Consider the following 27,206-nt stretch of genomic DNA (forward strand, 5'->3'; position numbering starts at 1 on the left):
AAAATAAAATTTTTTTTAATGTTTATTTATTTTTGAGAGAAAGACAGAGCATGAGTGCGGGAGGGACAGAGAGAGAGGGAGACACAGAATCTGAAGCAGGCTCCAGGCTCTGAGTTGTCAGCACACAGCCTGATACGGAGCTCGAACTCACAAACCACGAGATTGTGACCTGAGCCAACGTCAGACCCTAAACTGACTGAGCCACCCAGGTGCCCCAACTGTATCTTCTTTGAATTAGAGCCAGGAACTGTGGTTTAGGCTCATAGAAAAGCATCACAGCTATGGTGAAAGTCAATCAAAGGCTGACTTTTTAGGGAGTCCTGAAAGATTCCTATCTATAACTGTTCATAGAGCAGGCTGAAACTTCAACACTTCCTTGCTACCTCTAAGAACTATCAGAGAAGCCTCAAAGTATATGTTGGTATACTGCTGTTAAGACCCCTGATGAGGGGGCACCTGGGTGATGAGTCAGTTAAGCCTCCAACTCCTGATTTTGGCTCAGGTCACGATCCCAGGGTCGTGGGATTGAGCCCCGTGTCAGGTTATGTGCTGACAGCGAGAAGCCTGCTTGGAAAGCTTTCTCTCCCTTGTTCTCTGCCCCTCCCCTGCTTGTGCGTGCTTTCTGTCTCAAAAATAAATAAATAGACATTAAAAAAAAAAAAGACCCCTGATGAGAATAGGACTGGGACAGATTAATTTTCAAAACAAGTTCTGTCACTATATAACAGAAACAAATTTAGATAGGGAAATGGAAAGAAAAACACCTATAAGATGTAGTAAGCATTGTGATTTTTATAGTATTCACCTAGGAAATAAATTTTTAAAACGCAGATTACAAGGTACTTTGGGTCGTGATGTTAAGAAATATCTAAAGTTGTCATTTTCACTCAATTATATATAATCTCCAAATAACTACCATATATAACATCAAAAGGTAACTGACAATATCTGTAATAAAAAAAAGTTATTTCTTGTCTGAAAGCTGGTCAACTGTTAAATTTCTTTTATTATTTTTTTTAATGTTTATTTATTTTTGAGACAGAGAGAGACAGAGCATGAGCAGGGAAGGGGCAGAGAGAGAGGGAGACACAGAATGTGAAGCAGGCTCCAGGCTCCGAGCTGTCAGCACAGAGCCCGATGCGGGGCTCTAACTCACGAACAGTGAGATCATGACCCGAGCCGAAGTCGGACACTTAACCGACTGAGCCACCCAGGCGCCTCAACTGTTAAATTTCTTTAGGAAGATTTCAACACCTACAGTTTCATTCCTAATGGAAAAAAAAGAAAAAAACTACATTAATAGAAAGATGAATAGACAACTATTCCCTGGACATGAACTGCTGGCAAATACATGAAGTAGTGACGGGAAAAAACATTCAGGGGAGTTCAAATGGCACTACAATTACCAGAGATAATAAGTGATGGCAGGTCCCTCTTATTTTTAAAGTTCTCAGAAAGACTCTGGGATACAAAGCCCTTTGTTAGAAAAAGATCACATGGGGGAAAAAACGATAGTGAAGAAAAGAAGTAAACAAGCCAGAGATCAAACACCCCATAGTTGCTCACATATCCATCATCATGTCTTGATCATTTCTGTCATTGACATTTTCAGGCTGTGTGGAAATGAACATGTAAGACAGACACGATACCTTTAGAAAGGGCCACCTTATGAAAGGTAGTCAATTTCATGTGGTTTAGTCATGAATCATGGGCCAAAATCAGACACAGAGGAGGCTGTCCTGAAGCACTACAGGAATCTCCATGAAGACAGTGTGTAATATATAAACTTCCTGCCTTTCTGGAAGATGATGATGATGCATGTCAGCCTAAGAAAAACAAACATACTATAGAAATGTAGCAAATGTTATATACAGAATATATAAAGAAATTTTAGGGGCAGCTGGGTGGCTCAAGCAGTTAAGGGTCTGACTTCAGCTCAGGTCATGATCCCATGGTTCGTGGGTTTGAGCCCCACATCAGGTTCTGTGCTGACACTGCAGAACCTGCTTGGGATTCTCTCTCTCTGCCCTTCCCCTGCTCTCTCTCTCTCAAAATAAAGTTAAAATAAAATAAAATCTTAAAAAATAAAATAAAATGTGAAGCCCTTATATATTTCAAGGTTAGCTTAATTTGTTAGAGACCATTGTTACCACAAATTATTATGAAGACATAAATCTAATGGTCCAGGTATAAAAGCAAGAACTCTAACTGCAAGTAATCTTATCACAATAAAAAATGATACAAACAGAAATCTAGATTAACAAATCTTAGATGTTTCTTTGCATGGAGCCACACAAACCAGTCCTTCAGAAATTGTCAAACTCAGGCCCTAACTTCAGGTCAATTTCACCTAACCATAACAGAGAAGCTAGGTCTTTCTATTACCTGCTCTCAATTCCAAAATTTCCTACTATAAAAAGTGCTCCGTGCGCCACTTGGGTGGCCCAGTTGGTTAAACATTTGACTCTTGATTTCACCTCAGATGGTGATCTCATGGTTCATGGGACAGAGCCTCACATGGGGCTCTAAGCTGACAGCTAGGAGCCTGCTTGGGATTCCCTCTCTCTCTCTGTCCCTCCTCTACTCACACTGTCTCTCTTTCTCTCAAAATAAATAAACTTTAAAAAAAGGAAGTGCTATTTCATTTAACCCCGGTCATTTGTGCTACATTTTAGGACATCTCCTAACCTGGAATGAGGAAGTTCCTTAGTATACAGCAACATGAAAATAGTGGGCTATCCTGTACATTTGATGTTTATAGAATTAGTTATACTGCTTTGGTTAGCATTTGTAGAAAACTGTCTTTCAAGTCTCTTCAGTTTTACTTAAATATACACAGGGACTAAGTATGTTCCACTGATGAAATGTAATTCAGTTAAATACAGGGCAGTTAGAATGTGCTGGCAAATGAGGTGGGAGTTTTCACAGGCTCCATAGGAGGGTAAAATATAGTGATAGAATTTATACTACCAATTTTATTTTTTTTAATTTTTTTTCAATATATGAAGTTTATTGTCAAATTGGTTTCCATACAACACCCAGTGCTCATCCCAAAAGGTGCCCTCCTCAATACCCATCACCCACCCTCACCTCCCTCCCAACCCATATACTACCAATTTTAACTGGGAAGAATATTCTAGTGGATGGATGAAATGCTGAAACTTGAAAGCTTTGCCAAAGTCCAGGACCATTCAGAAACTGAGTATTTGATACTGACTGGCAGGTAGCTGAGATAAGGTCTACCAGGCCTAAAGCTAAAAATACTTATGAGAAAAAGAGGTGAGAGCAGAGATAAGAATTTAGAAATGAACAGCTAGGTCTAATCATCAGGAATGCCAATTTTGGTGATGGTTTGATCTTAACTGAACCATTGATATAAAAAAGAGCTTTAAAAAATATTTCTCTTAAACCTCAATAGATTAGCACCGACAACATGGATTGGTAAGGGCACACCTGCAGGCAGCAGGTTGCTAAGCATGCCCCGGTTTGCTTTTACTGAGACTAGGGAGTTTGAGGAATAGAAGCAGCAGGAGAAAGATTCTGGCATATTCAGAAGCTACTTCTGGCACTGCTCCATTAAAAAAAGGCATAAGATGGGGCGCCTGGGTGGCTTGGTTGGTTAAGCGTCCGACTTCGGCTCAGGTCATGATCTCACGGCCCGTGAGTTCGAGCCCCGCGTCGGGCTCTGTGTTGACTGCTCAGAGCCTGCAGCCAGTTTCAGATTCTGTGTCTCCCTCTCTCTCTGCCCCTCCCCTGTTCATGCTCTGTCTCTGTCTCAAAAATAAATAAACGTTGAAAAAAAAATTAAAAAAAAAAAAAGGCATAAGAAAGTCATTTGAAAACTACTATGCTAAATTGCACTTTACTTCTCTAAGATAAACATTGTATATGTTAATATTTTATTATTTAAATTGCTATTTTTACATGGGTAAGGGAAGCAAAGCATAATTGTTAGACAATTATGAAAATTACAGAGGGCATTCCTGACACACAACTCCTAAACAAAATAGATCCTCTGTCCAAAAAGGCGTTGAATAGGACACTAAATGTGGATAGTTTAAACATATACCTCTAGACAGAAATAACTAGAAATAACTATTTCTGTAGGTATCACATTTACAAAGCACTTTTCAGATCTAATAACTTATTGATAGTTAAATGGAACAGTCTTGGGGCTCCTGGCTGGTTCAGTCGGGGAAGCATACGACTCTTGATCTCAGGGTTGTAGGTTTCAGCTCCACACTGGGTGTAGAGATTAATAAAATCTTAAAAAAAATAAAAATAAAAATGAAACAGGCCTTCAGCGCCATAAGAGTTCTTGAGCTCTTCCAACCTTCTCTGAACTTCCAAAGTTGTCCAGCAAACTGTTTGTTTCTTCATGGTAACTATTTAAAATACGTTTTAAGGTTTAAAAATTTTTTTAAGTTTTTATATATTTTTGAGAGAGAGAGGGAGGGCAGAGGTGCAGAGAGTGAGGGAGACACAGAATCCGAAGCAGGCTCCAGGCTCTGAGCTGTCAGCCCCGACGTGGGGCTCACACTCACAAACCACAAGATCATGACCTGAGCTGAAGTCGAATACTTAGCAGACTAGGCCACCCATGTGCCCCAAAGATTTTTTATTTTTAAGTCATCTCTATACTCAATGTGGGGCTCAAACTCACAACCCTGAGATCAAGAGTCACATGTTCTACTGACTGAGCCAACCAGGTCCCTCTAAAATATTTTCCATTTGCCTCAAACCTCTCTATCCCTCACTCCCTTTCCTGTTATCCCCCATTCCTTATCCCTGACACCTCATTTTCAACAAATTAATCAGTCCCCAACTTCACAGAAAATATAGACATCATCATAGAGGAATTCTCTGCCAACAAATCTATCACTTGACTGCATTTCCACATGCTTCCTCCTTCTCTCCTGCCAGATTACCTTCCTACAAGGTAAAACTAATCCCTCCAACCTACATTTCATTGGTCTTTCCTCCTTAGGGATCACAGGGACCTCTTCTGAAAACAATCCCTCTCTCTTCTAATTCCTTCCCATCAAGAACTTAAAAAGCACAAAAATAAAATCAAATAAACAATCTCACATCTGACTTAGCTACCAGTCTCTTTCCTTTTTATCTAGACTAGATTACTTTAGCTAGATTTCCTTAACAGTTGTTACTAAGAATACCTCCTGATTTCTCATTATCATCTATCCGGTTTCTGTCCCTAACTCTAAGGAAATTGCCCTGGCTGTCACGAATCTCCAATTTAACATAAAGTTCACTGGCCATTCCTAGGCTTTCACCCAATGAAAATGTATGTGTATCTTGCAGAAAAACTTGTACAAGAATTGTCTGTGGCAGTTTTATTCATAACAGTTCCAAACTGAAAAGAACCTAAGTGTCCATCAACTAAAGAATGGATAAAGAAGTTGTGATAAATTTATACAGTGGAATATTACTTAGCAATAAAGAGGAACAAATTACTATACATACAATAACAGTGATAAATCTCAAAAGTATTGTGTTGAGGGAAAAAAGCCAGATACAATACATATTGTATTATTCTATTAATATAATATCCAAGAACAGACAAAATTAATCTACGGTGATAGAAACCAAACTGTGGTTGGAAGGTTGGGGGATTTTCTTTTGAGTGATGACCATCTGGGCGAATACAACTGCTAAAACTCATCAAATGCATATTGAAGATTATACCTCAGATTTTTAAGAAGTTTAAAAAAGGACCTAATATGACAACAGTTAAACATTTAAAAAATGTAATGGCTATTTTTCAGTTGTATCATACTTGATTCAATACCACTGACCTTTATCTCCTTGGAACATTCTCTTGCTTTGGCTTCTGTGGCATCCACATGCTTCTGGTTTTCTCCAACTTCCTAGCTAACCCTTTCCAGATTCTCCTATGGGGTCCTAAATATGTAGGATCCTCAAGTTTCTGTCCTAGTTTGTTTTTTCATTTTATGCACTTTTCCTCTTGAACAATCGCATCCATTCGCATGGCTTCAAAGATCTCTGAAACTTGCAAGCTCTCTAAAATCTATCTAGTCCTTTCTCTTAAAGAGCTGTTGATCTATCTATATGTCTCATTGCTTACTGGCCTCAATGACCTCCGTGGTCATAGTCACCTCCATCCCAACAGGTTTTCCCATGAAATTTTCCTGTTGCATTTCTACCTCTAACAAATGCAATCACCAACCCAGTAGCTGAAATCTCCCTTATTCTCCAGCCAATCACTAAGAACTATCACTCTATTTCCTAAATACCTGTCAAATTCATTCACTTCTATTAGACTGTCTTAATTGAGGCTACCATTACCCACTTGGATTATTACATCAGCCTCCTAAAGTCCACTCCTACCTTCCTTCAGTGTAATCTCCATAGCAGTCCAAGTGCTTTTAAATCCAATCATAGCAGTTCTCTGTCTCAAAACCTTTAGTACTCTCCCATTTCCCTAGAGTGCAAACATCACAATCTAGACTCTAGTAACTTCTCCAGCTGGTTGGACAGCCATTCCAATTGGCCCAAGACTGAGGAGTTTCCCCCGAATATGGGACTTTCCACTTTAAGTGGGGGACTTGGTTTTAAAACTGGAAGAGTCTTGAGCAAATCAAGACAAGTTGGTCATTCTATCCTCTGGTCTTGTTCTAGCCATAACCTCCTCACATTCCACATCCCACCAATATATTTTTTAAAATTTTTTAATGTTTACTTATTTTTGAAAGACAGAGCACGAGAGAGAGACAGAATCCAAAGCAGGCTCCAGGCTCTGAGTTTTCAGCACAGAGCCCAATGCAGGGCTCGAACCCACAAACCTTGAGATCATTATCTGAGCCGAAGTTGGCCACTTAACCAGACTGAGGCATCCAGGCACCCTTATGTCCCACCAAAATTGACGAAAATTCTAGTACTTAATGATACTAATATTATTTAATAGATTAATAAGAATATTAATAATACTAATATATTAAATATCAAATGATAAAGATAATAACTAACCCTTCCATAAAACTTACCATATGCCAGACATTACTAATTCATTTAATTCTTCTAGCAATCTTGGGGCGCCTGGGTGGCTCAGTCGGTTAAGCTGCCGACTTCGGCTCAGGTCATGATCTCGCTGTCCGTGAGTTCGAGCCCTGCGTCGGGCTCTGTGCTGACAGCTCAGAGCCTGGAGCCTGTTTCCGATTCTGTGTCTCCCTCTCTCTGACCCTCCCCCGTTCATGCTCTGTCTCTCTCTGTCTCAAAAATAAACGTTAAAAAAAAAACATTTTTTTTAAATAATTCTTCTAGCAATCCAATGAATAAAGAACCATTTTATCCCAGTTTTGCAGATGAAGAAAATGAAACTCAAGAAAAGTTAAATGGTATCCTTAGAGGTGCCTGGGTGGCTCAGTTGGTTAAGTATCTGACCCCTGAGCCAAAGCTCAGGTCATGATCTCATAGTTCATGAATCCAAGCCCTGCATCCGGCTCCAATTCTCTCTTCTCTCCTCTGCTCTCTCTGCCCCTCCCCTGCTCACTCTCTCTCAAATAAACTTAAAAAAATAAAAATAAACAGTATCCTTAACTTCACAACATAAGTAGCAAAGTCAATCTTCTAACCATTTGATTTGGCCCAGCAACTCTTACATGAGCTACTCGATTATTTGACACTCTCAGAAAAGCCCAAGGCTTTATATATACTTTTTAAATATATAAACATACATATATTCACCAAGTCTTGATAGAAGGCCAAGCAAGGCCTTTTTCTCTGAAAATTGTGTGTATGGATTTCTCTATTCAGCATCAACTTTTTTACAAAAATCACTAGCATGATGAATTCCAATTTGGGTTACTTTATTTTTTTAATTAAATAAAATTTTTTTTAATGTTTATTTCTTATTTTGAGAGAAAGAGCAAGTACAAGTGGAGTAGGGGCAGAGAGGGAGAGAGAGAATCTCAAGCAGGCTCCATGCTGTCAGCACAGAGCCCGATGTGGGGCTCCATCCCATGAACTGTGAAATCACCAGTTGGAGGCTGAGCCACCCTGGCGCCCCTCCCCCATGATCTTTTATAGTTGTACTACTTATAGAACTAAACTCCAGTTCCTTAGTCTGACATTCAGGCTACTCTCCAGTCTGGGTTCTATCCATTTTTCAAATTTCATCTCCTATGATTCTCCTATAGGTCTTTACCTTTACCATGATCAACTACTAAAATATATATATACATTTGTTGGATAAATACCCAGGACTGATATTTTGAGTAGTATATGTATACATGTACATGTGTGTGTGTGTATGCACATGTATATGTGTATACGTGTGTGTGTGCACACAGCCCTTTAGAGATACAGAGAAGTAAAAAAGAAGTTCTTGTCTTTAAGAAACTCATTCCATGGTGTGAGACAAGTGAAAACAGGTAATTAAACACAATGTTAAGGGAGGGACCACAATAATTAGAACAACTTGGTACCACTTACCAATATTTTATTTTTTATTTTTTAAGTTTATTTAAGTAATCTCTATACCCAATGTGGTGCTCAACTCATGACCTCGAGATCAAGAGTCACGAGCTCCTGACTGAGCCAGCCAGGCATCCCTACTTATCAATATTTTAAATGCAATTTTCAACAAAGTAATTCTTCTTGGGACTTATTAAACAGACACTCTCTTAAGTGTGCAAAGTTCATTGTAGTATTATTTATAATAGCAAAAATTAGTCAACAATCTAAAAGTGCACCCAAAGGACAAATTAAATAAACTATAGGACATTCATAAATGAAACATGCAGACATGAAAAAGAATGGGATATGAAATGGTAAGAAATATGTCCAAAATATATTGTAAGTGGGGGTGTGGGGGGGAAGCAAATTGCAGAAGTATTTATGTATGGTATGACTGCGTTCATGTTTTTAAAAATGTATATAGGGGCGCCTGGCTGGCTCAGTCAGTTGAGCGTCCGGCTTCAGGTCAGGTCATGATCTCACAGATTGTGAGTTCAAACCCTGTGTCAGGCTCTGTGCTGACAGCTCGGAGCCTGGAGCCTGCTTCGGATTCTGTGTCTCCCTCTCTCTCTGCCCCTCCTCTGCTCATGCTCTCTCTCTCTCTCAAAAATGAATAAATGTTAAAAAAAATTTTTTTAAATGTATCTAAACATCTGCATATGCTTGTATATACATTTAAAAATTCAAGTGGTTACCTCCCAGAAATGGGATTAGGAGATGTGGTGGAGTGGGTAAGGGACTTTTAATTTTTACTGTACACATTCTATAAGTTAAAAAAATATTTACCATGTATGACTCTCATGGCTTTAAAAAATAAAACTACTTTTAAAAAAGTTATTATAAACAGAGGCATTAACAGAGTAAGGAGCACCTAGCCTTTCCTCAGGATGCAAAGATGATGACATGGAAATTTGGGCATAAAAAGATAAGTAAACATTTCCTAGGAATAGGAAAAGTAGAAAGAGCAGTCTAGGCACAGGGAAGAGCTTTTAATTGTCACCGGCTCTTCCATGGTGCCTCTGTCCCCAACTAGCCAGATCTCAGTCATCATTTGAATCCTATAGTATTTGCTGTTATTTGGCTTGGAGCCCAGGTCACTATGGATACTAGTCACATTTTTATTATAGATTCCAACTGTATATGGCTTAATAATTTGCTGGTATTCTAGCATCTGACTCCTTGCTCAGCTCCTAGGCAATTAACCTGCTGCTGAATTCCCATTTTCTCTTTTGAAAAAATGGGAGAATACCCGTCTGATAGGACTGTTGTCAGAAGTAAAATAATGTTAAAAAAAAAAAAGTGAAACAATGTATATAAAGCCCTTAGCACTTCAGATGTACTTAAAATATGCCAGTTTTTGTGTGTTGTTGTTGTTGTTGTTTTAAAGTTTTATTTTTGAGGGGCGCCTGGGTGGCGCAGTCGGTTAAGCGTCCAACTTCAGCCAGGTCACGATCTTGCGGTCCGTGAGTTCGAGCCCCGCGTCAGGTTCTGGGCTGATGGCTCGGAGCCTGGAGCCTGTTTCCGATTCTGTGTCTCCCTCTCTCTCTGACCCTCCCCCGTTCATGCTCTGTCTCTCCCTGTCCCCAAAATAAATAAACGTTGAAAAAAAAAATTAAAAAAAAAAAAGTTTTATTTTTGAGAGAGACAGCACAAGCAGGGGCGGGGCAGAGGAGACACAGAATCCAAAGCAGGCTCCAGGCTCTGACTGTCAACACAGAGCTTGATGCAGGACTTCAACTCAGAAGCCACAAGGTCATGACCTGAGCTGAAGCTGGATGCTTAACCAACTGAGCCACCCAGGCACCCCAAAACATGCCAGTTTTCTTTCTACAGGTGAGGAAAGTGAGGTCTATGAACCTCGTTTGTGACTGTAAGGCTTGTTTCATTATCTACTGCTCCTCTCTTCTCTTACAGTCTTTTTTCTTCTTCTTTTTTTTTTTTTTTTTTTTGAGAGAGACAGAGACAGTGCGCAAGGGAGAGGCAGAAAGAGAGTGAGAAAGAGAATCCGAAGCAGGCTCTGCACTGTCAGCTCAGAGGGGCTCAAACTCACAAACCCTGAGATCATGACCAGAGCCGAAACCAAGAATTGGATGCTTAAACCGACTGAGCCGCAGAGTCACCCCTCCTTTAAAGTTTAAAAACTTTAAAGTTTTTAAAGTCCAAAACTTTAATCTCCACATCCAGTCTGCCCAATTAGACTACAAGTCTTCTAAGGTAGGTACTATGTCCTATGGGTCTTTAAAATTTTGACACCTAAGATTATATGTTCAGGGCACCTGGGTGGCTTAGTCTGTTAAGAATTGAACTCAATCTTAGCTCAGGTCTTGATCTCAGGGTGGTGAGTTCAGGATCCGCACTGGGTTCTGGGCTGAGCATGAAGCCTACTTAAAAAAAAAAGTTATATATTCAATAAATATCTAATGAGTTTAAAATAATTCATGTTGCACAGTGCTTTACAAATGTCCTCCATTGTATACATCCAGCCATGCTGACCTTCCTGCTTTAGCACATACTATGTCACCTATCTAAAATATCCATTCTACCACCATCCCCTTATTCTTTACCACAGAACTCTAGCTCCTTCAATAGTACTTAACAGAATTTCTAAGTGAACTCTAAGTTCCATCATGGCTGGGCCTCCATCTATGTTGTTCACCTCTGAACTCTCAGTGCCTATAAGAATGCCTGGCGCATAGTATACACTTACTAAATATTTGTTGACCAAATGAATACAATTTGTATAAGGACATGGCTAGTTAACTGAGACAGGACTAAAGACTACATCGTCTTTTATTCCAATGCTCTTTTCATGGTGCCACACTTTTTATCATATGCTACTGTATTGGGTGTGTATATAGCATATGTAAACTGCAATTAATTTTAATAATTCCAACTTCTTGTGACCATTACATCCACACTATATAGAAGATCTCTATTTTTCAATACATGGCCAAAGACATCCATCGTTAAAGTTGTGCAAATAACGGGACACCTGGGTGGCTCAGTCGGTTGAGTGTCTGACTTTGGCTCAGGTCATGATCTCACAGTTCATGAGTTCGAGTCCTCCATCAGGCTCTGTGCTGACAGCTCAGACCCTAGAGTCTGCTTCGGATTCTGTGTCTCCCTCTCTCTCTGCCTCTCACCCATTCATACTCTCTCTCTTAAAAATAAACATTAAACAATTTTTAAAAAATAAAGATGTGCATAAATAACACAATAATATCCCTGCTATGCCAGATTATGTACAGCACTCAAAATATTTTATCATTCTAGAGCTACAGACACCTTATTTTTTTCCCCAGACATCTTATATTTTAAAATTTAAAGAAGTTAAAGAGGTAGGTACTTGGTATGTTACTGAATAACTCAGCTGAGAGACTAGGCTTGAGCCAATCATTGATTCAAGTCCTAGCTTTGTTGTGTAATAATTGGACAAGTTACTCCAAACTTCAGTTAACTCACCTGCAAAACAGGAATAACTCTAGTATTTGCCTTAGGTTCATAATGAATAGTTTTATGTATATCTGTAAGCCACTCAACAAACCATTTAACTCAGTGCCTAGCCAAAATTAAGTGCTAAGTAAAGTGGAATTTTAGGTACACACACACACAAAAGTAGTTTGGAGTTATATGCCTGTGTCTACACATTAATGGACAAGTTATTCCCACAGGCTGCAGAGTTCTCACTGCAGCATAGTTTTAAATTAGGATTAGATTTATGGAAAACTGTGGATAAAAGTGTATTATTGTTTTCTGGGTTTTTTTTTTTTTTTTTTTTTTTATGAGGGAGAGGGAGCTTTCTCAGTCTAAATCCATCTTAGAAGCAAAATCATTTTGATAGTACAATAAAGTTTAAAACACTATCCTAGGGGCACCTGGGTGGCTCAGACGGTTCAGCATCTGACTCTTGATTTCAGCTCAGGTCATGATCTCACATTTCTGAGATCCAATTCCGTGTTGGGCTCTGTGCTTGCAGTGAAGAGCCTGCTTGGGATTCTCTCTCTCATTGTCTCTCTGCCCCTACCCTGCTTGCACTCTCTAAGTAAATAAATTTTTAAAAATAATAAGATAAAATAAATGCAAATTAAGCATAGGAAGGAGCAAGGACAGAACACAACCCAAGTCTTTAAGAAATCATTATGTCCTGAAACCAAGCCAGGAGCAAAAAGACTCAGAACTAAGTAAAACCTCAGATTTAAAAAACAAAACAACAAAAAAACCCCAAAAACTTGGGGCACCTGGATGGCTCAGTCAGTCAAGCATCTGACTCTTGATTTCAGCTCAGGTCATGATCTCATGGTATGTGAGTTTGAGCACCACATCAGGCTCTATGCTGACAGTGCAGAGCCTGCTAGGAATTCTCTCTCTCAACCACTCTCCCTGCCCTTCCCCCACTCTTGTTTGCTCTCTCAAAATAAATAAAAACTTTAAAAAACAAAAACAAACATAAAAAAACCTATATAAAAATTTCAAAATTAAGTAATGAAGAAGACCTCAGGCCTCAGAAAGTTCTCCTTACATGATCAAAAACTGCATACATTTTATAAATATAAGCTAAAGTAATACTGGAGGCATAATTCTGCAATCCAGCTAGGTCTTCCTCCCATGAAGAATGTGATGAATGTTCACTTCACAATATCCCAACTTATAGCAAAGGGCTATGGACAGTTTGCAAACCATCTATTTGATAAAGACTTTTATGTAAAGAAGTCTTACAACTCAATAATAAACAATCCAATTTAAAAATGGACAAAAGATCCAAATAGACATTTTTCCAAAGAAAATGCACCATGGCCAATCAACACATGAAAAAAATGCTTAACACCATTAGCCACTGGGAAATGCAAGTCAATGAGATACCACTTCATACCCAGAAGGCTACCATCAGAAAGACAGAATAGCAAGGGTTGGCAAGATATGGAATAATGGGAACACTCAAACACTGCTGAGAGGAATATAAAATGGTGTAGACAATTTGGAAGAGTTTGACAGTTCCTCAAAAGGTTGAGCAGTTACCATACAACCAAGAAATTCTACTCCTTGGTACTTATACCAGAGAATAGAAAACACATGTTCATGCAAACACTTGTACACAAATGTTCACAGCAGCATTATGCATCACAAAAAGTGAAAACCCAAATGTCCACCAACAGATGAATGGATGAATAAGTTACGTCCATGCAATGAAATAATACTTGGCAATAAAGAGAAATGAAGTACTGACACAAGTTAAAACATTAATGAACTTTGCAAACATTATGCTGTGAAAAAAAGTCACAACAGCCCACATACTACGTGATTCCATTTATATAAAATGTTCAGAATAAGCAAATCTGTAGATTAGTGGTTGGGGAAGGTTTATGGGTAAATGAGGAGTAACTTAACCGGTACAGTTTCATTTTGAAATGATGAACGTATTTTAAAATGGATTGTGGTGATGGTAGCACAACTGTGAATTTATTAAACCTACCTAATTACATACTTCAAATGGGTGAAGTGTAAGATATGTAAGTTATATCAATAAAGATATTATTTTTAAAAAATAAAAGGGGGCTATAGAAAAAACAGCCGATCAAGTATTTGTAAATGGCCAAATAATTAATTTCCTAAGTAGTCAAAATACGCCTGGAGAAATTAGTTATGCATCGTATTTAGTGATCTGATCATCTATTCTTACTAGACACTTTAACAGTGAACTTAAACTAGACACTCAGTAAGAGCAAGTATTAAATACTGCAGATTTCTGTTAACTGCAGATTTTTCTTAATTCAGCAAAACACGTATCACCCAAAGGACAACTTTGAACCTACAATTTTTCACCACATCCCCACTTCATTATTATACCAGCTGATTAGACACTTCTAAAAGCAACGGCTGAAGTTGATTTTAAACAAATATAATGGGTTTAGCAATGGTATTCTTTCCCATTTTTTGCTTAACTTCGTTAATGCGGTTAAAACGCTTAAAATGTTCAAAATAGCAAAAGCGGAGGGAATAAAAATTGGTTCCCGTTCCACGGTAACATAGTACAAAGCAACTGAAAGATTCGTTAACTCTGGCCAAAACCGAGAAAAAAGGGCAAGGAAAACTGACAATTTCCAATATTCCATGTTAGGCCTCAGTAATCTAAAAGTGGAAGAAAAAAAAAAGTGAGAAAACAAGAAATCTGTGCACGATCTGGGCGGGACGAAATTCTGGGTGCGATCCGCAGGCAGGATCCCGAGAGGGCCCTTGGCCAGTCCTGCCGCCGGCGCCAGGCTGGGCTGGGGCCTGGAGCTGACCGTGCCTCGGCGTCCCAGCCGGAGGAGCTTCGCCTAGGCGGCGTCTGGGGACTCGCCCCGCGCGGAGGTCAAGCCGAGAAGCGCCTCCAGGCTCCCGAGGGCTCCACCCTCCCCTCCTTCACTCCCTCCCCCTCGGCGGTCCCCTGAGGGGAACAGGCGGGGCGCACCGCGCAGAGACTAGGTTGGGGGGGGGGGGAGGTTGCGTTCTCAGCGAGAAAAGCTCCGCCGCCCTAGAGTGGCGGCCGCGGGTTATTAATAAACTCCGCTTCTACCCAGGCGCCGCTACCGAGGCCGGCCGTAGGATCGGCAGGGCCTGCGGCGAAGGCTGAGCAGCCGGAGTCAGAGCCCGGGCCCGAGCGGGCCCGCGCCGCCGCGCTGAGGGCGGCGGCCGGGCGGAGAATAATGCACACTGGGTAAAAACACATTTATATACGAACCTCCGAGAAAATTTTCCAACAATTCCTTCGTCCGACCACCATGCACCAGGACAGGAAACAGCCGCCCGGCCCCCAGGCCCCGTAACCCGCATAGTCAGTCTGAGGCCCGCCCCCAGCCTCCATTGGGCGAGCATTACGTCACTCACAAGACGCTTCCTGCTTGCCATTGGCTCAAATTAAGGCAACGCGAAAGGAGACCGCCTTATTCACGCCTCCTTTTCTTGACGTCAGTTTCGTCTGGCCTTGCAGCTAGCGCCTGAGTGGCTTGTGCAAAGTGCGGAATCAAAGTTCCTGTGTCTGACTGGTTGGCAGAACCGCTCATCCTAGACCGACACCGCCTCGTTGACAAGTGATTTATGCCGATTCTGGGGCCTCAGCGGGAGGCGCCATTTTGTAGCGAGGGAGGGAGGATGGTCCTTGTGACTAGCCGGGAGGGAGAAGGGGTGACAGGCGCCATTTTCCCCACAGGGGCTAGGAGGTGGCCTTGGCTCTCCCGGTGGGCTTGCTGGAGTGCGTTCTGGAGACTGGTTGGGCCTTGCCTAGCGACTGCCGAGTGTCGCCCCGTTGGGAGGGAGGTTGTGGGGAGGGCTAGTACAGAATAAGACGCCTGACCGCTCCCTGGGGGCTCTCGGTGCCAGTTGAGGCCTTTGGTTTCGGGCGACGGCTTTGTTTTCCAAGAGCTGCTGTGTGCCGGTCCCTGGCTGCTAGGCCTGCCTGCGCTTCTCAAGTCGCCGGGGCATCATCATTCGGTGGGAGAGTGGGCCTCCTGCCCTTGCCGAAACTGCGAGGGAGCTCGGCAACGAACGGGGCGGTAGTCCTAGACTCTGCTGGGAGACCCTTCGGATGCTTTTGCGCTTTCATGTTGTTTAGGTTAAAAATCTGAAGTCTGTATTGGTGTCGCTACCCTCGTTTTTTACTTTCCCTTTTGTATGTGTTGCTAATTAAAGGAAGGTTGAAAGGGTGGGAAAAACATTGACTTGGGCTCCCCCAAACCGTTAAGAATGGATACAAATTAGTTGTGAAGTTTAGGTCATAGTTTCTTGTAGCTTTCAACCCAGACATTTTCTAAACTATTGGAAATACTAGTGTTTTCAGGAGTATTCAGTGTTTATTTGCTTTGACAAAGCTGCGTAAAGATGAGATGGTGTGAAGACTCAAGATGTGTTAAACCGAGCATTATAGATGTAGAATGAGGGGGTTACTAAGAGAATAAGGTGACTGATAGATTTTTAACACTTTTGTGACCTTAGAAAAACTGGAGAGAGCTGTATGGTGTTTCATTTAGTGTCTTGGATTTCAAATGGTGATTATGGCTAAAGGATTAAAGCAAAAGGATGTTAGAGTGTTAGAGGTAGCTAGCCTGTGGATTCTAGTTTGAGACATTAACGTTACATTCTTTTTGGCGGGGTGTGGAGGCCGACTCACCGGCCCGCCGGGTTACCTAACCAAGGCACAGTTGCATAATCGGTGCCCAAACTCCATTAGAAGGTAAATAGGACTTTGAATTTATTTTGAATACGTATTGCTTAGGAATTTAAAGTAGTTACTATTTTTTACGCCCATGTAAAGATGAAAAATGTGACACAAAACTAGATTAGGTTACTTGAAGCTGGAGGAATACGTTTACAAAACAAATTTGTGCCCAATAGATACATTCCCTTTGTCACAGAGATGGAGAGTTTAGATGAAAAACAAGATGTTTTAATTAATCTTTCAGTACCTTCCGGATGTTATACTTGTATAAACAGAAGTGTCATTAAAAGAATCTGTACTTTTATGCAGTTTAGCCAGTTATTATTACTGAGTCCCTTGCCTTCAGTCTACTCATTAAAACACAGTATAATACAGAATCTCAAAAATAACTTAAAAATCACCCTGTAGTTAGTTGTAGATTGCAATTATAGGATATCTTTATATCCCCAGAACCTTCTGAGTGGTTGAAAAATTGGTGGTGGTGGATAGGGTGCTATAATTGTAACCTGATTGAGAGAAAAAACCTTAATTCTGATTTTGTCACAGGTAATGATACTTTGTTAATAGTATTTACCAGTGACTGTAGAACAGAGTTGAAGTACACGTGGTATTCAACGCCATTCATAATGTTCAGATTTTCCCCAATCACCTGTCTTCTATCTTACTACATCTCAAATTAATGGCTTAAAAATATTTCACTTCCACTCAGTGCTATTTCAAGCTCTTAGATAAAGCTGGACCCTTTCCCCCATTTCCTAAATAGGCTTGACGTTTCCAGCCTCCTTTAAAAACTGTTCCCATCATGTTTTTTAAAGCATTCCTTTCAGTACCCAAAACTTTCTGGAGAACTGGTTGATTTTCTCATATCAAGCCCCATGTTGGACTGCAGCCTGGGTGTGAAGCATGCTTAAAAAAAGAAAGAAAACGGGCACCTGGGGGCTCAAGTCAGTCAAGATTCGACTTCAGCCCAGGTCATGGCCGTGCGGTTCCTAGGATCGAGCCCCAGGTCAGACCCTATGCAAACAGCTCAGAGCCTAGAGTCTGCTTTGGGTTCTTTGTCTCCCTCTCTCTGTGCCCCTCCCCTCCTCTGGCTCTGTGTCTTTCTCAAAAATAAACATTTTTTTTTTAATTAAAAAGAACAAAGAAATGATTTCTGGGAGAAGTTGTTATAGCTCACTTTACTAAATTCTGTAATAAATTTGAATTTTTTTATCATGAATTTGTAGATTTTATTTTCAACACTAACAAATTTAAAACCAAACTAGTTTCTTGCTCTCCTCTGGGAGTTGTGGCTGTAGATGTGTCCTAGTCTCAGAATTTGTTAACTCATTGGTAAGGTAAAACCACTTATTTCACAGTGTAATTGGGAGGATATATGTAGAAGTATAGATATGATACAACTAGTAATGTTTTGTTAGTGGCTAATTGCACAATTTCCCTTATTTCAAGCTCCTCTCTAATGCCAATATGAATGCATTTTTTTTTCTTTTTACCAACTCTATTGTTGGATCAATTTGTCAACCTTATTTGAAAAGATCACCCAATTAATGAGCTTCAGGGTTTACCAATTGTTAATGTGTGTTGTTTACTTCAGTGACAAACTAAAGGGAAAATAACACCCTCAATTTACAAAATATAAATCTTCTGAAGCTCCTTAAGATTCCAAGTGTCCTTCTGAAACTATCTCCATGACATTCTGACTATCATTTTGGCTTCTAATTATATTTACTTAAATCTGAAGTACAACATTACAGAAAAAAGGAAAACCAATTAATATACATAGTAGATAGTGAGCAGTCGAAGAATGCAACCAGTGGTTTTAACATGATTTTATTTTTCTGGGAAAACATTCTCTTGAGACAAGGTGGGATTTTTTTTAAGTGAAGTTCAGGTCTCCAAATAAGCAGTATGATTGATACACCATTTTACAGAAAAACACTAAGTGCTGTAACTTTCTTGAGAAAAAAAGTTTGGCTCAGTCTTAAATTCTTAATACTATATATTACATCAGAAGATAAAGCAGAGCTACACCATTTATGGAAAACTACAGGTAGTAGGGCTGCTGTTAGGGTGATGAGATTTAAAATATGAACGGGGCACTTGGCTGGCTCAGTTGGTGGAATGTGTGACTCTTGATCTTGGAATCTTGGATTTGAGCTCTATCTTAGGCCTACAGTTACTTACTAAAAATTAAAAAATAAAGAACGAACTAGTAACAAAACAAAGTATGAGAGTACAATCCCTAAGATTGACTCCAATCTCTAGACTATTTACAACTGAATAACCATGAGTAAAACTGTTTTTACTTTAGGCACATTTCATGCTTTTTAGAGAACTTTACCCAAATTTGACTTAAGAAAACTGAAAATTGAGGGGCGCCTGGGTGGCTAAGTCAGTTAAGCATCAGATTAGATTTCAGTTCAGGTCAGGATCGCACACTTGGTGAATCCAGTCCCGCACTGACAACATGGAGCCAGCTTGGGATTCTCTCTCCCCGCTCCCACCCGCCCCCCACCTCTGCCCTGATCACTCTAAAAGTAAATAAACTTAAAAAATAATATATTTTGAAAAAAAAAAAAATGAAAATAGGGGTATTCATGTAAAACTCACCATTTTGAACTATACTTGAGCAGTTTTTAGTATATTCACAAGACATGCAACCTAAAATATTTTCATCAGGGTACCTGGCTGGCTCGGTTGGACTCTTGATCTCAGGGTCGTGAGTTTGAGCCCCACATGGGTGTAGAGTTACTTAAATAAATAAAACCTAAAGAAAAAATAAAACATTGTCATCTTCACCAGAAGAAAACCTTCATTATCCATTAGCAGTCTTCATTCCCTTTCCCACTCCCACAACCACTAATTTGTCTCTGGATTTGACAATTCTAGACATTTCATATAAATGGAACATTTTGACTTGACTTCTTTCACTGTTTCAAGGCTCATCCACATTGTAGCATGTTAACTACTTACTTTTTATTGTTAATATCCGACTGGTTGTGACTATACATTTTGTTTATCCATCAATTAATGGTTATTTGGGTTTTCACCTTTTGGCTATAATGCTATGAACAATTATGTCCATGTTTTTGTGCAAACGTGTTTCATTTCTTGTGGGTATGCACATCTAGAAGCATTTCTGTGTTCCACTATTTTCAGTCTTCTGAGGAACTGCCAAACTTTTCTACAACAGGTAAGCATTCTCAGCAATTTGAGTGTGCCAGTTTCTCTACATCCTCTTCAAACTTGTAATTGTTCACCTTCTCGATGATAGACATGCTAATCGGTGTGAAATATCTCCTTGTGATTTCCCTAGTGGCCAGTGACATTCAGCATCTTTTCCTGATACAGGTCATTTCTTTGAAGAATTTTTTTTTTTTTTTTTTAAATAAGCTCTGTGCCTAACATGGGGCTTGAACTCCTGAGCCCAAGATCAAGAATCGCATCTTCTACCAACTGAGTCAGCCAAGCAACCCAGGATTCCCATTTTTTCAATTGGGTTTTTTTTGTTGTTGAGTTGTAAAGGTCCTCTGGGTTGTCTTTTCACTTTGAAGCAGTTTAAAATTTTGATGAAGTTCAAGTCACCTATTTTAACCTTTTGTTGCTTGTGCTTTAGTGTTAGATCCAAGAAACCATTGCCTAATTCAGAGTCACAAAGATTAATGCATTTTTTCCTAAGAGTTTCAAAGTTTGAGTGAGGTCTTATATGTAAATCTTTTAACCACATTTATGTACGGTGTGAGGGTACATACCCAGCTGTCTCAGAATCACTTGAAAAGATTATTTTCATATTGAATGGTCTTGGCACCCTTGTCAAAAATCAGTTGACTATAAACTTAGTTTTATTTCTGTATTCTCAACTTTATTCCATCAGTCAGCATAAAATGTCTAGTCTTACACCAGTACCACTGTCATGGTTGAGTCCCTTGCATTTCCATACAATTTTTCAATTATTTTGTCAATTCCTGTAAAAAAAAAAAAAAAAAGTAGCTGGGATTTTTTACGGATTACACAGAATCTGTAGATCTGGGGAGTGTTGCCATCATGATACTTTCAACTCATGAATATGGGAGGTCTTTCCATTTAGGTCTTTTTCCAACAGCGTTTATAGACTTTATGTTCAGCTTTGTTAAATTTTTGATGCTATTATAAATGCAATTTTAGGGGCGCCTGGGTGGCGCAGTCGGTTAAGCGTCTGACTTCAGCCAGGTCACGATCTCACGGTCCGTGAGTTCGAGCCCCGCGTCAGGCTCTGGGCTGATGGCTCAGAGCCTGGAGCCTGTTTCTGATTCTGTGTCTCCCTCTCTCTCTGCCCCTCCCCCATTCATGCTCTGTCTCTCTCTGTCCCAACAAATAAATAAACGTTGAAAAAAAAATTTTTTTTTAAAAAATGCAATTTTATTTTCATTGCTATTGTATAGGAATATAAGGGGTTTTTTTGAATATTAATCTTGTGTCTTGCAACTGTGATTAAGCCCTTAGCTCTTTTCTATATGTGGATTCCTATAAGTTTTCTATAAGATCATGTCATCTGCAAAGTTTCACTTCTTCCATTCCAATCTGAAAGGCTTTTATTTCTTCTTCTTGCCTAATTGCCCTGGCTACACAATCTCAGGTAAAATGTTGAACAGAATTGGCAACAGGTTATTTGCTTGTCTGGTTCTTGATTGTAGTTTTTATCCTTTCATCATTAGGTCCTTTAATTAGCTTTTTAAAAAAGGTTTTTGAGGGGCACCTAGGTGGCTCAGTAGCTTAAGCATCTGACTTCGGCTCAGTCATGATCTCATGGTTCATGAATTCAAGCCCCACATTGGGCTCTGTGCTGACAGCTCAGAGACTGAAGCCTGCTTTGGATTCTGTGTCTCCCTCTCTCTGCTCCTCCCCTGCTTGCACCCTCTCTCTCTCTCTCAAAAATAAATAAATAAATAAATAAATAAATAAATAAATAAATAAATAAATAAATAAATAAGAAAAAAAGGAGTTTTGGTAATGCCCTTTTTTCAGGTTGAGGAGTTCCCTTGTATTTCTAGCTTTAGTTCATTAAACGATTTTTTTAATCTTTTATTTTTTAATGTTTATTTTTGAGAGAGCAAGCATAAGTAGGGGAAGGATAGAGAGAGAGGCACAGAATGTGAAGCAGGCTCCAGGCTCTGAACTGTCAACTCAAACTCAGAGCCCAATGCAGGGCTTGAACAACCATGAAACATGAGATTATGACCTGAGCAAAAGTTGAATACTTAACCGATTGAGCCACCCAGGTGCCCCTAAAAACTCTTAAAGAGCACCTGGATAGTGGCTCAGTTGATTGTCTGATTCTTAATTTTGACTCAGGTCATGATCTTACAATTAAGAGACTGAGCCCCATGTTGGACTCTGCACTGTGGTGGAGACTACTTAAGATTCTCTCTCCCTCTCCCTCTGCCCTGCTTGTGTGCGCACATGCACTCCCTCTCAAAAAGAAAAAAAAAATCTTTTAAGACTCAGATAGGAAGCATTTAAATATAGGATTCAAATATTGAGTGTAACTGACAAATTTCAATCTATACACGAAAGCAAAATCTAGATGTATATATGATCACCTATGCTTTAAAAAAACTGAGAAAGGGAGGATTACTTCACAAAGAAGTTACTTAAAAGATACTTTCCCCTTACATACTGATAAAATCCCTGATTTCTAGCTGGGTATCTAGTTTCCCATTGTAAGAACCACAAGCACCAAAGTGCAATTCCAAGAGTGGCCAACCTCATCAAGGGTAAAAATCTAGAATTTAGGCATGCTAATAAAGATTCACAGATAATCTTCACCAGAACTTAAAAGTATATAGAACAAAACTGACATTTTTATAATGGATAGGTTTTAATGTAATTTTAGGTCATTCATTTTACAAACATTTATGGAATGCCTACTATGCTTAAGGCATTGTGTTAGATCTTCCCAAAGATGTGGTTTAGTCCTATTAATACAGTTCTTAATGACCTTTTCTTCATGCTTGCTTCAGGGCCTACATCTGGGCTGAATAAAGGCATACAGTCATAGGGTTGTGGTTTGGCCACCCCTGCTCTACACTCTGGTCTTTTCCAGAGGTGAGCACAGCAATCACTATCTTGATAAGGTGTGTAGCTTAGTAATCACCATTTATACCTGGAGAGAAACAGATTAACTTTTTTTAACAATGATCAATGAATATATTTTTAAAAAATAGATGGTTTAAGTTTACCAAAAAGTGAAGTTTCTATGCTTTCGCTGAAAGCCGTTAAACAAAACAAAAATTGAAACCTAAACCAAATCATAATTAACTTCTAGAAATTAAAAAGTTTAAGTTATAGGTTAGCAAAACTGTGGAAAAGGCTGTATATTGAATAAATACTATCTACATGCAACCAATTACAAGTCTGTAAATACTCTTGAAGTTATCCAAAGTTCTACAACCTTGTCCAGAAGCACTGACAAATACCAAGGTGCATAATCTGTAAAAAAAAAAAAACACAACAACTATAATTTGATGTTAAATTTAAGGAAATACTGTGAATAACTGAGATATATATATTTGATACATTAGAAACTAACACTGGAGTACTAGTTAATATTCACGTAATTTAATTTTAAGGTCTTTACTTTCAATTAAAATCTGTAAATGGAGATTAGATTGTATGACAGAGGAGACAATAAAAATTCTCAAAGACATAACAATACGTTTTCTTGGAATAAAAGCTCAGCAAATGAGAATTTTCATACTGTGCATGGGAATAACTAAAACCTTTATTAGATATGGTTTTCCAATAACAATGTGAAAATTGGAATTATCAATTCAAAGAGCATTGAAGTCTGAAATTTAAAAAAGTAGACTAGATATTAAGGGATAAAAGGTAAAGGAAGACGAAAATGTTTAATACTATTCAATATATCCCCTCTGTACACAATGTTGCATATATACAACTACTCCATTTTAATTTTATTGATTTTTATATAATAGTGAAATCCCCTTAAGCAACCTAGGGTATACAGATGGTGTCCAACTAGGGGGAAAAAAGTAGAAACACACTTGATTAACAGTTTTCACCCACACATTTTAGACAGACAATTTTTTTTCTTTTTTTGCCAAGATTTTCATAGTAAATTCATAAATATAGGAAATACTTTCACTCCTTCAGTGTTAAAATAGAAAACCACACAGTGCCAACAGTAGTGGCTTAATTATTGGCATACAAGAAAAGCACAACACCAATGGGTTTTCTTCATTACACATTTTAAATATCAATATGTGCATTTGTTTCATTTTTACAATTATAAATTTCCTAGTCTGTTATAGACAACAGCATTTAATAGTTTTGAATCCATTGAGATGTTGCTTTCAATTTGAAATATTGTGTGTATACATGTATATAAAAAAATAACCCAATGTATGACTCATCTGACAGATGTTCAAGATCAATAAAGGCTTATTTTTGAACATGCAGTTAGGAGAGAGGGAAGCAAGCCAACCTCTCCATTGTCTTTGTTGCTGGCTTGTTTTTGCAGTGGTATCAATAGTGGTTTTTGGAGGGAACCGTGTGCCTTCAGCCTATCTATCTAAGATCAGATACCACAATCAACAAGAGGGGTAGGAGAGATAAGGAGAGGGGGATATGGGCAGGTATTAAATGTTAAATTTTAGAAGTGTGCATTTTGCACTGTTTCCAGGTACAGGATAAAAACAGGCCAATAAGGAAAAAGTTTTATAATTAGGAAAAAACTGCAATCAAATCAAGACATAATAGCCGAATTAAGTTCTTTTAATAGATTGCATATATAGATGTTTAACCATACTCTTTTATCAACTCTTTAAGAGTAGAACTTTATATCCAATTTACATGCTTCAAATATCACCTTTCTTATTTCATACAGTAAGGTCTTGTATCCAAGTATCCACTTGTACACTGAGAGCTTTAAGAAAAAACAGGACACAGAGGGAGTTGCCATTTTTTAGCAGCAATGAAATATCACTAACCCCTTTTAACATACCGAATTCAAGTCACTATCAGAGGTGAGTGCACCACAAAGTCACCAGGTACAAAATTGCTAGTTCATTTTTAAATTAATAACTTGAAATTACCCCTGCCCCCCACCCCATTACATCCCTTCTTTTTATAAACAGCAAACATTTTGCTATTTTATACATAGGCTAGCAGGCTTGTTTCAATATGAAAGTGCTAATTCATTTACAGATTTGTTTTAATCAGTTATGTAGTGCTACAATAAATGTTCAATAATCTACATAGGAACAATCTTTGATGAATGAAAATGATGAAGATTGAATAAGGCTATCGATTACCTTATCTTATTTACATATAAAGAATAGATACCCAATGGTGAGGAAGAGACAGAAATCGGACAAATACTCATAGGTATAAAAATTACATCTACCTTTGAGCTTATACTGTAAATGAGACATTTTAAATAGTCCTGTAGCCCATGCCTATTTTTTCCTCAGAAAAAGAAAAGCTGCCTTCATGACATCCCCTCGTTTCAGATTTCCACAGTGTCACTTGAACTTTCAGTCGGAATCTTACTTTCTTCAAAAATAAAGAAAATACAGCCCCCAAATTACCTCCCTCCCCCTCCCCCCTGCTGAAATCCCTCTGGTTTCTTTTTCAGTGCCAAGTTGCATGATCAGGTCCCACCTCCTGGGTTTTTTTGTCCATCTATTGATCAATTAGTTTAGAGTAGATAACATGAACCAGTTCTGGAACCGCTACTAGGAGGAACACAAGCTCTTCACTACAATCACACAGCAGGAAACAAAGTGATAATTCAATTCATCCCTGGTGCCGGGCCTCCAAAATTGAAAGAACTTGGCACAACTGGAGCACTGAATTTGTATCCTCCATGCTTCTCAATCATTTTGGATTCTAAAAAAACAAGTACGTGGAAGTTTAATAGAGTATCTGATCTTCTTACTACTTTGAAGAAGAGAAGAAACTGACAGACATTAACAAAAGCTTATTAACCCACTAGTATTAGCTAGGAAGTTCCAAAGTTGTCCTCTTCCCCCTTCTCTTACATAGAAATAAAAGAGGGGTACATTATATGGAGAAGATAAACTCTACTGTTGTATGCTATAGACATTAGCCAACTTTCACTTTCTGATGTTAAAAAAATTTTTTTAATAAACCTTTTTGAGTCAAATACTAAATCAGGATTTAGTCTTCAAAGGGAGTAACAGCCAATGAATCTAGTGTTGGCAAATCCAAATATAAAATACCTTAATAAGAAGCTATGCTTTCTCTATAAGGAGGATACTTCTTTTTATATTAAACTAGTTTGGCTAATGGTATTAAAACCTACAGAAAATTGTTAGGCTATATATTATCTAAAATGTCCTTTTCTAAAATGCATACTGAAATGTTTAAAGATGCTAAGATGTGATGATGTCTGGGATTTCCTTTAATATATTTCTAAGAAAATGCATAGTTTTCATAACCTAAAAACTTGTTTACACTTTTAATAGAACTTTCTACTATCAAGCCATCACCGTAAGCTTGAGCAACTTTATCAAAGCTATTGTATACTGAAAGTAGTCTCCAATTACACTTAAAATCAGTGCACTATGGGTAAAAACAGAATTCATTTCTTCATTCCTTCACATTTCCTTCCTTCAGAATTTCTATCACCTGCAACAATTGTAGCTTTTATATAATTTTATATCATTTAATATAAAGATTTTAGAGCTCTATCAAGTCATTAATTGCATTAAAGAGGGGTTGTGGTCAATTGACATACCATGGGCTGCTCTTCTTTGATCAGCCAGAGTTGCTATATCCTGTAACTGTTTTCTTTGCTCTTCATTAAGACCATGAGTCAAAGCCTGATACCACACAGGATTACGATTTTGTATAGCTATCAAAAAGAAAACAAGGGGAAAAAGGGAAATTATGAGAGGCCTGGTAGTTCCTTTCTATTCTGTTCCTTCTACTTCACCTCCAATACCAACATTCTGATCTACTTTATATTTTCCCAATAATAAGTGAAGTTACTTTATTTGTGATAGGGAGGAAAAATTCTGGTTTTGGCTTATGCCTCAAAAAACTCTAATCATTCTCATAATTTATATCTGTAAGCAAATAAAGAATCAGAACTGAAACCAGGTCTTATATAATTAAGTAATAGAGTAGGGAAACTTTACAAGTACCTCAACCATTTAAAAGATTCAGTTAGGGGTGCCTGGGGGCTCAGTCGGCTGAGTGTCTGACTTCGGCTCAGGTCATGATCTCACAGTTCGTGGGTCTGAGCACCACGTTGGGCTCTGTGCTATCAGCTCAGAGCTTGGAGCCTGCTTCAGATTCTGTGTCTGCTTCTCTCTCTGCTCTTCCCCTACTCATGCTCTGTCTCTCTCAAAAATAAATGAACATTAAAAAATAATAATAATAAAATAAAAGATTCAGAGTTAAAAGCAACTTGAAAATGATCAACTTGAAAAGCTATTGTGGGGGTGCCTGGGTGGCGCAGTCGGATAAGCGTCCGACTTCAGCCAGGTCACGATCT

At 38.8% G+C, this 27,206-nt stretch overlaps 2 protein-coding genes and 1 long non-coding RNA gene across 6 annotated transcripts in view; 1 reads left to right on the forward strand and 2 right to left on the reverse strand.

Annotated features, from left to right (window-relative positions):
• ZNF143 (zinc finger protein 143) overlaps positions 1-15,297 on the reverse strand; it is a 57,665-nt gene extending 42,368 nt beyond the window's left edge. For 2 of the 4 annotated variants that reach the window (XM_040456916.1, XM_040456913.1), the window contains exon 1: positions 15,212-15,297. The gene's annotated coding sequence lies outside the window, so the exon portion shown is untranslated. Of the gene's footprint in view, positions 1-1,649; positions 1,827-7,022; positions 7,043-15,211 lie in introns of those variants that run through there. The other 2 variants (XM_040456914.1, XM_040456915.1) reach the window with 2 other exon arrangements.
• A 328-nt stretch (positions 15,298-15,625) lies between these two features.
• On the forward strand, positions 15,626-17,593 carry LOC121018241 (uncharacterized). The gene is made up of 2 exons (XR_005785101.1): positions 15,626-16,699; positions 17,512-17,593. It is a non-coding gene; the product is annotated as an uncharacterized LOC121018241 (long non-coding RNA).
• A 5,829-nt stretch (positions 17,594-23,422) lies between these two features.
• IPO7 (importin 7) overlaps positions 23,423-27,206 on the reverse strand; it is a 47,891-nt gene continuing 44,107 nt past the window's right edge. Inside the window, exons 24-25 of the mRNA XM_040456917.1 lie at positions 26,445-26,561; positions 23,423-25,573 (exon numbers count right to left, since the gene is read on the reverse strand). Coding sequence (XP_040312851.1) covers positions 25,476-25,573; positions 26,445-26,561 — 215 coding nt within the window. The 3' untranslated portion in view covers positions 23,423-25,475. The remainder of the gene's footprint in view (positions 25,574-26,444; positions 26,562-27,206) is intronic.

This window comes from Herpailurus yagouaroundi, unplaced genomic scaffold (assembly GCF_014898765.1).
Source record: "Herpailurus yagouaroundi ecotype Mexico unplaced genomic scaffold, PumYag 218, whole genome shotgun sequence".
Classification (NCBI taxonomy): Eukaryota; Metazoa; Chordata; class Mammalia; order Carnivora; family Felidae; genus Herpailurus; species Herpailurus yagouaroundi.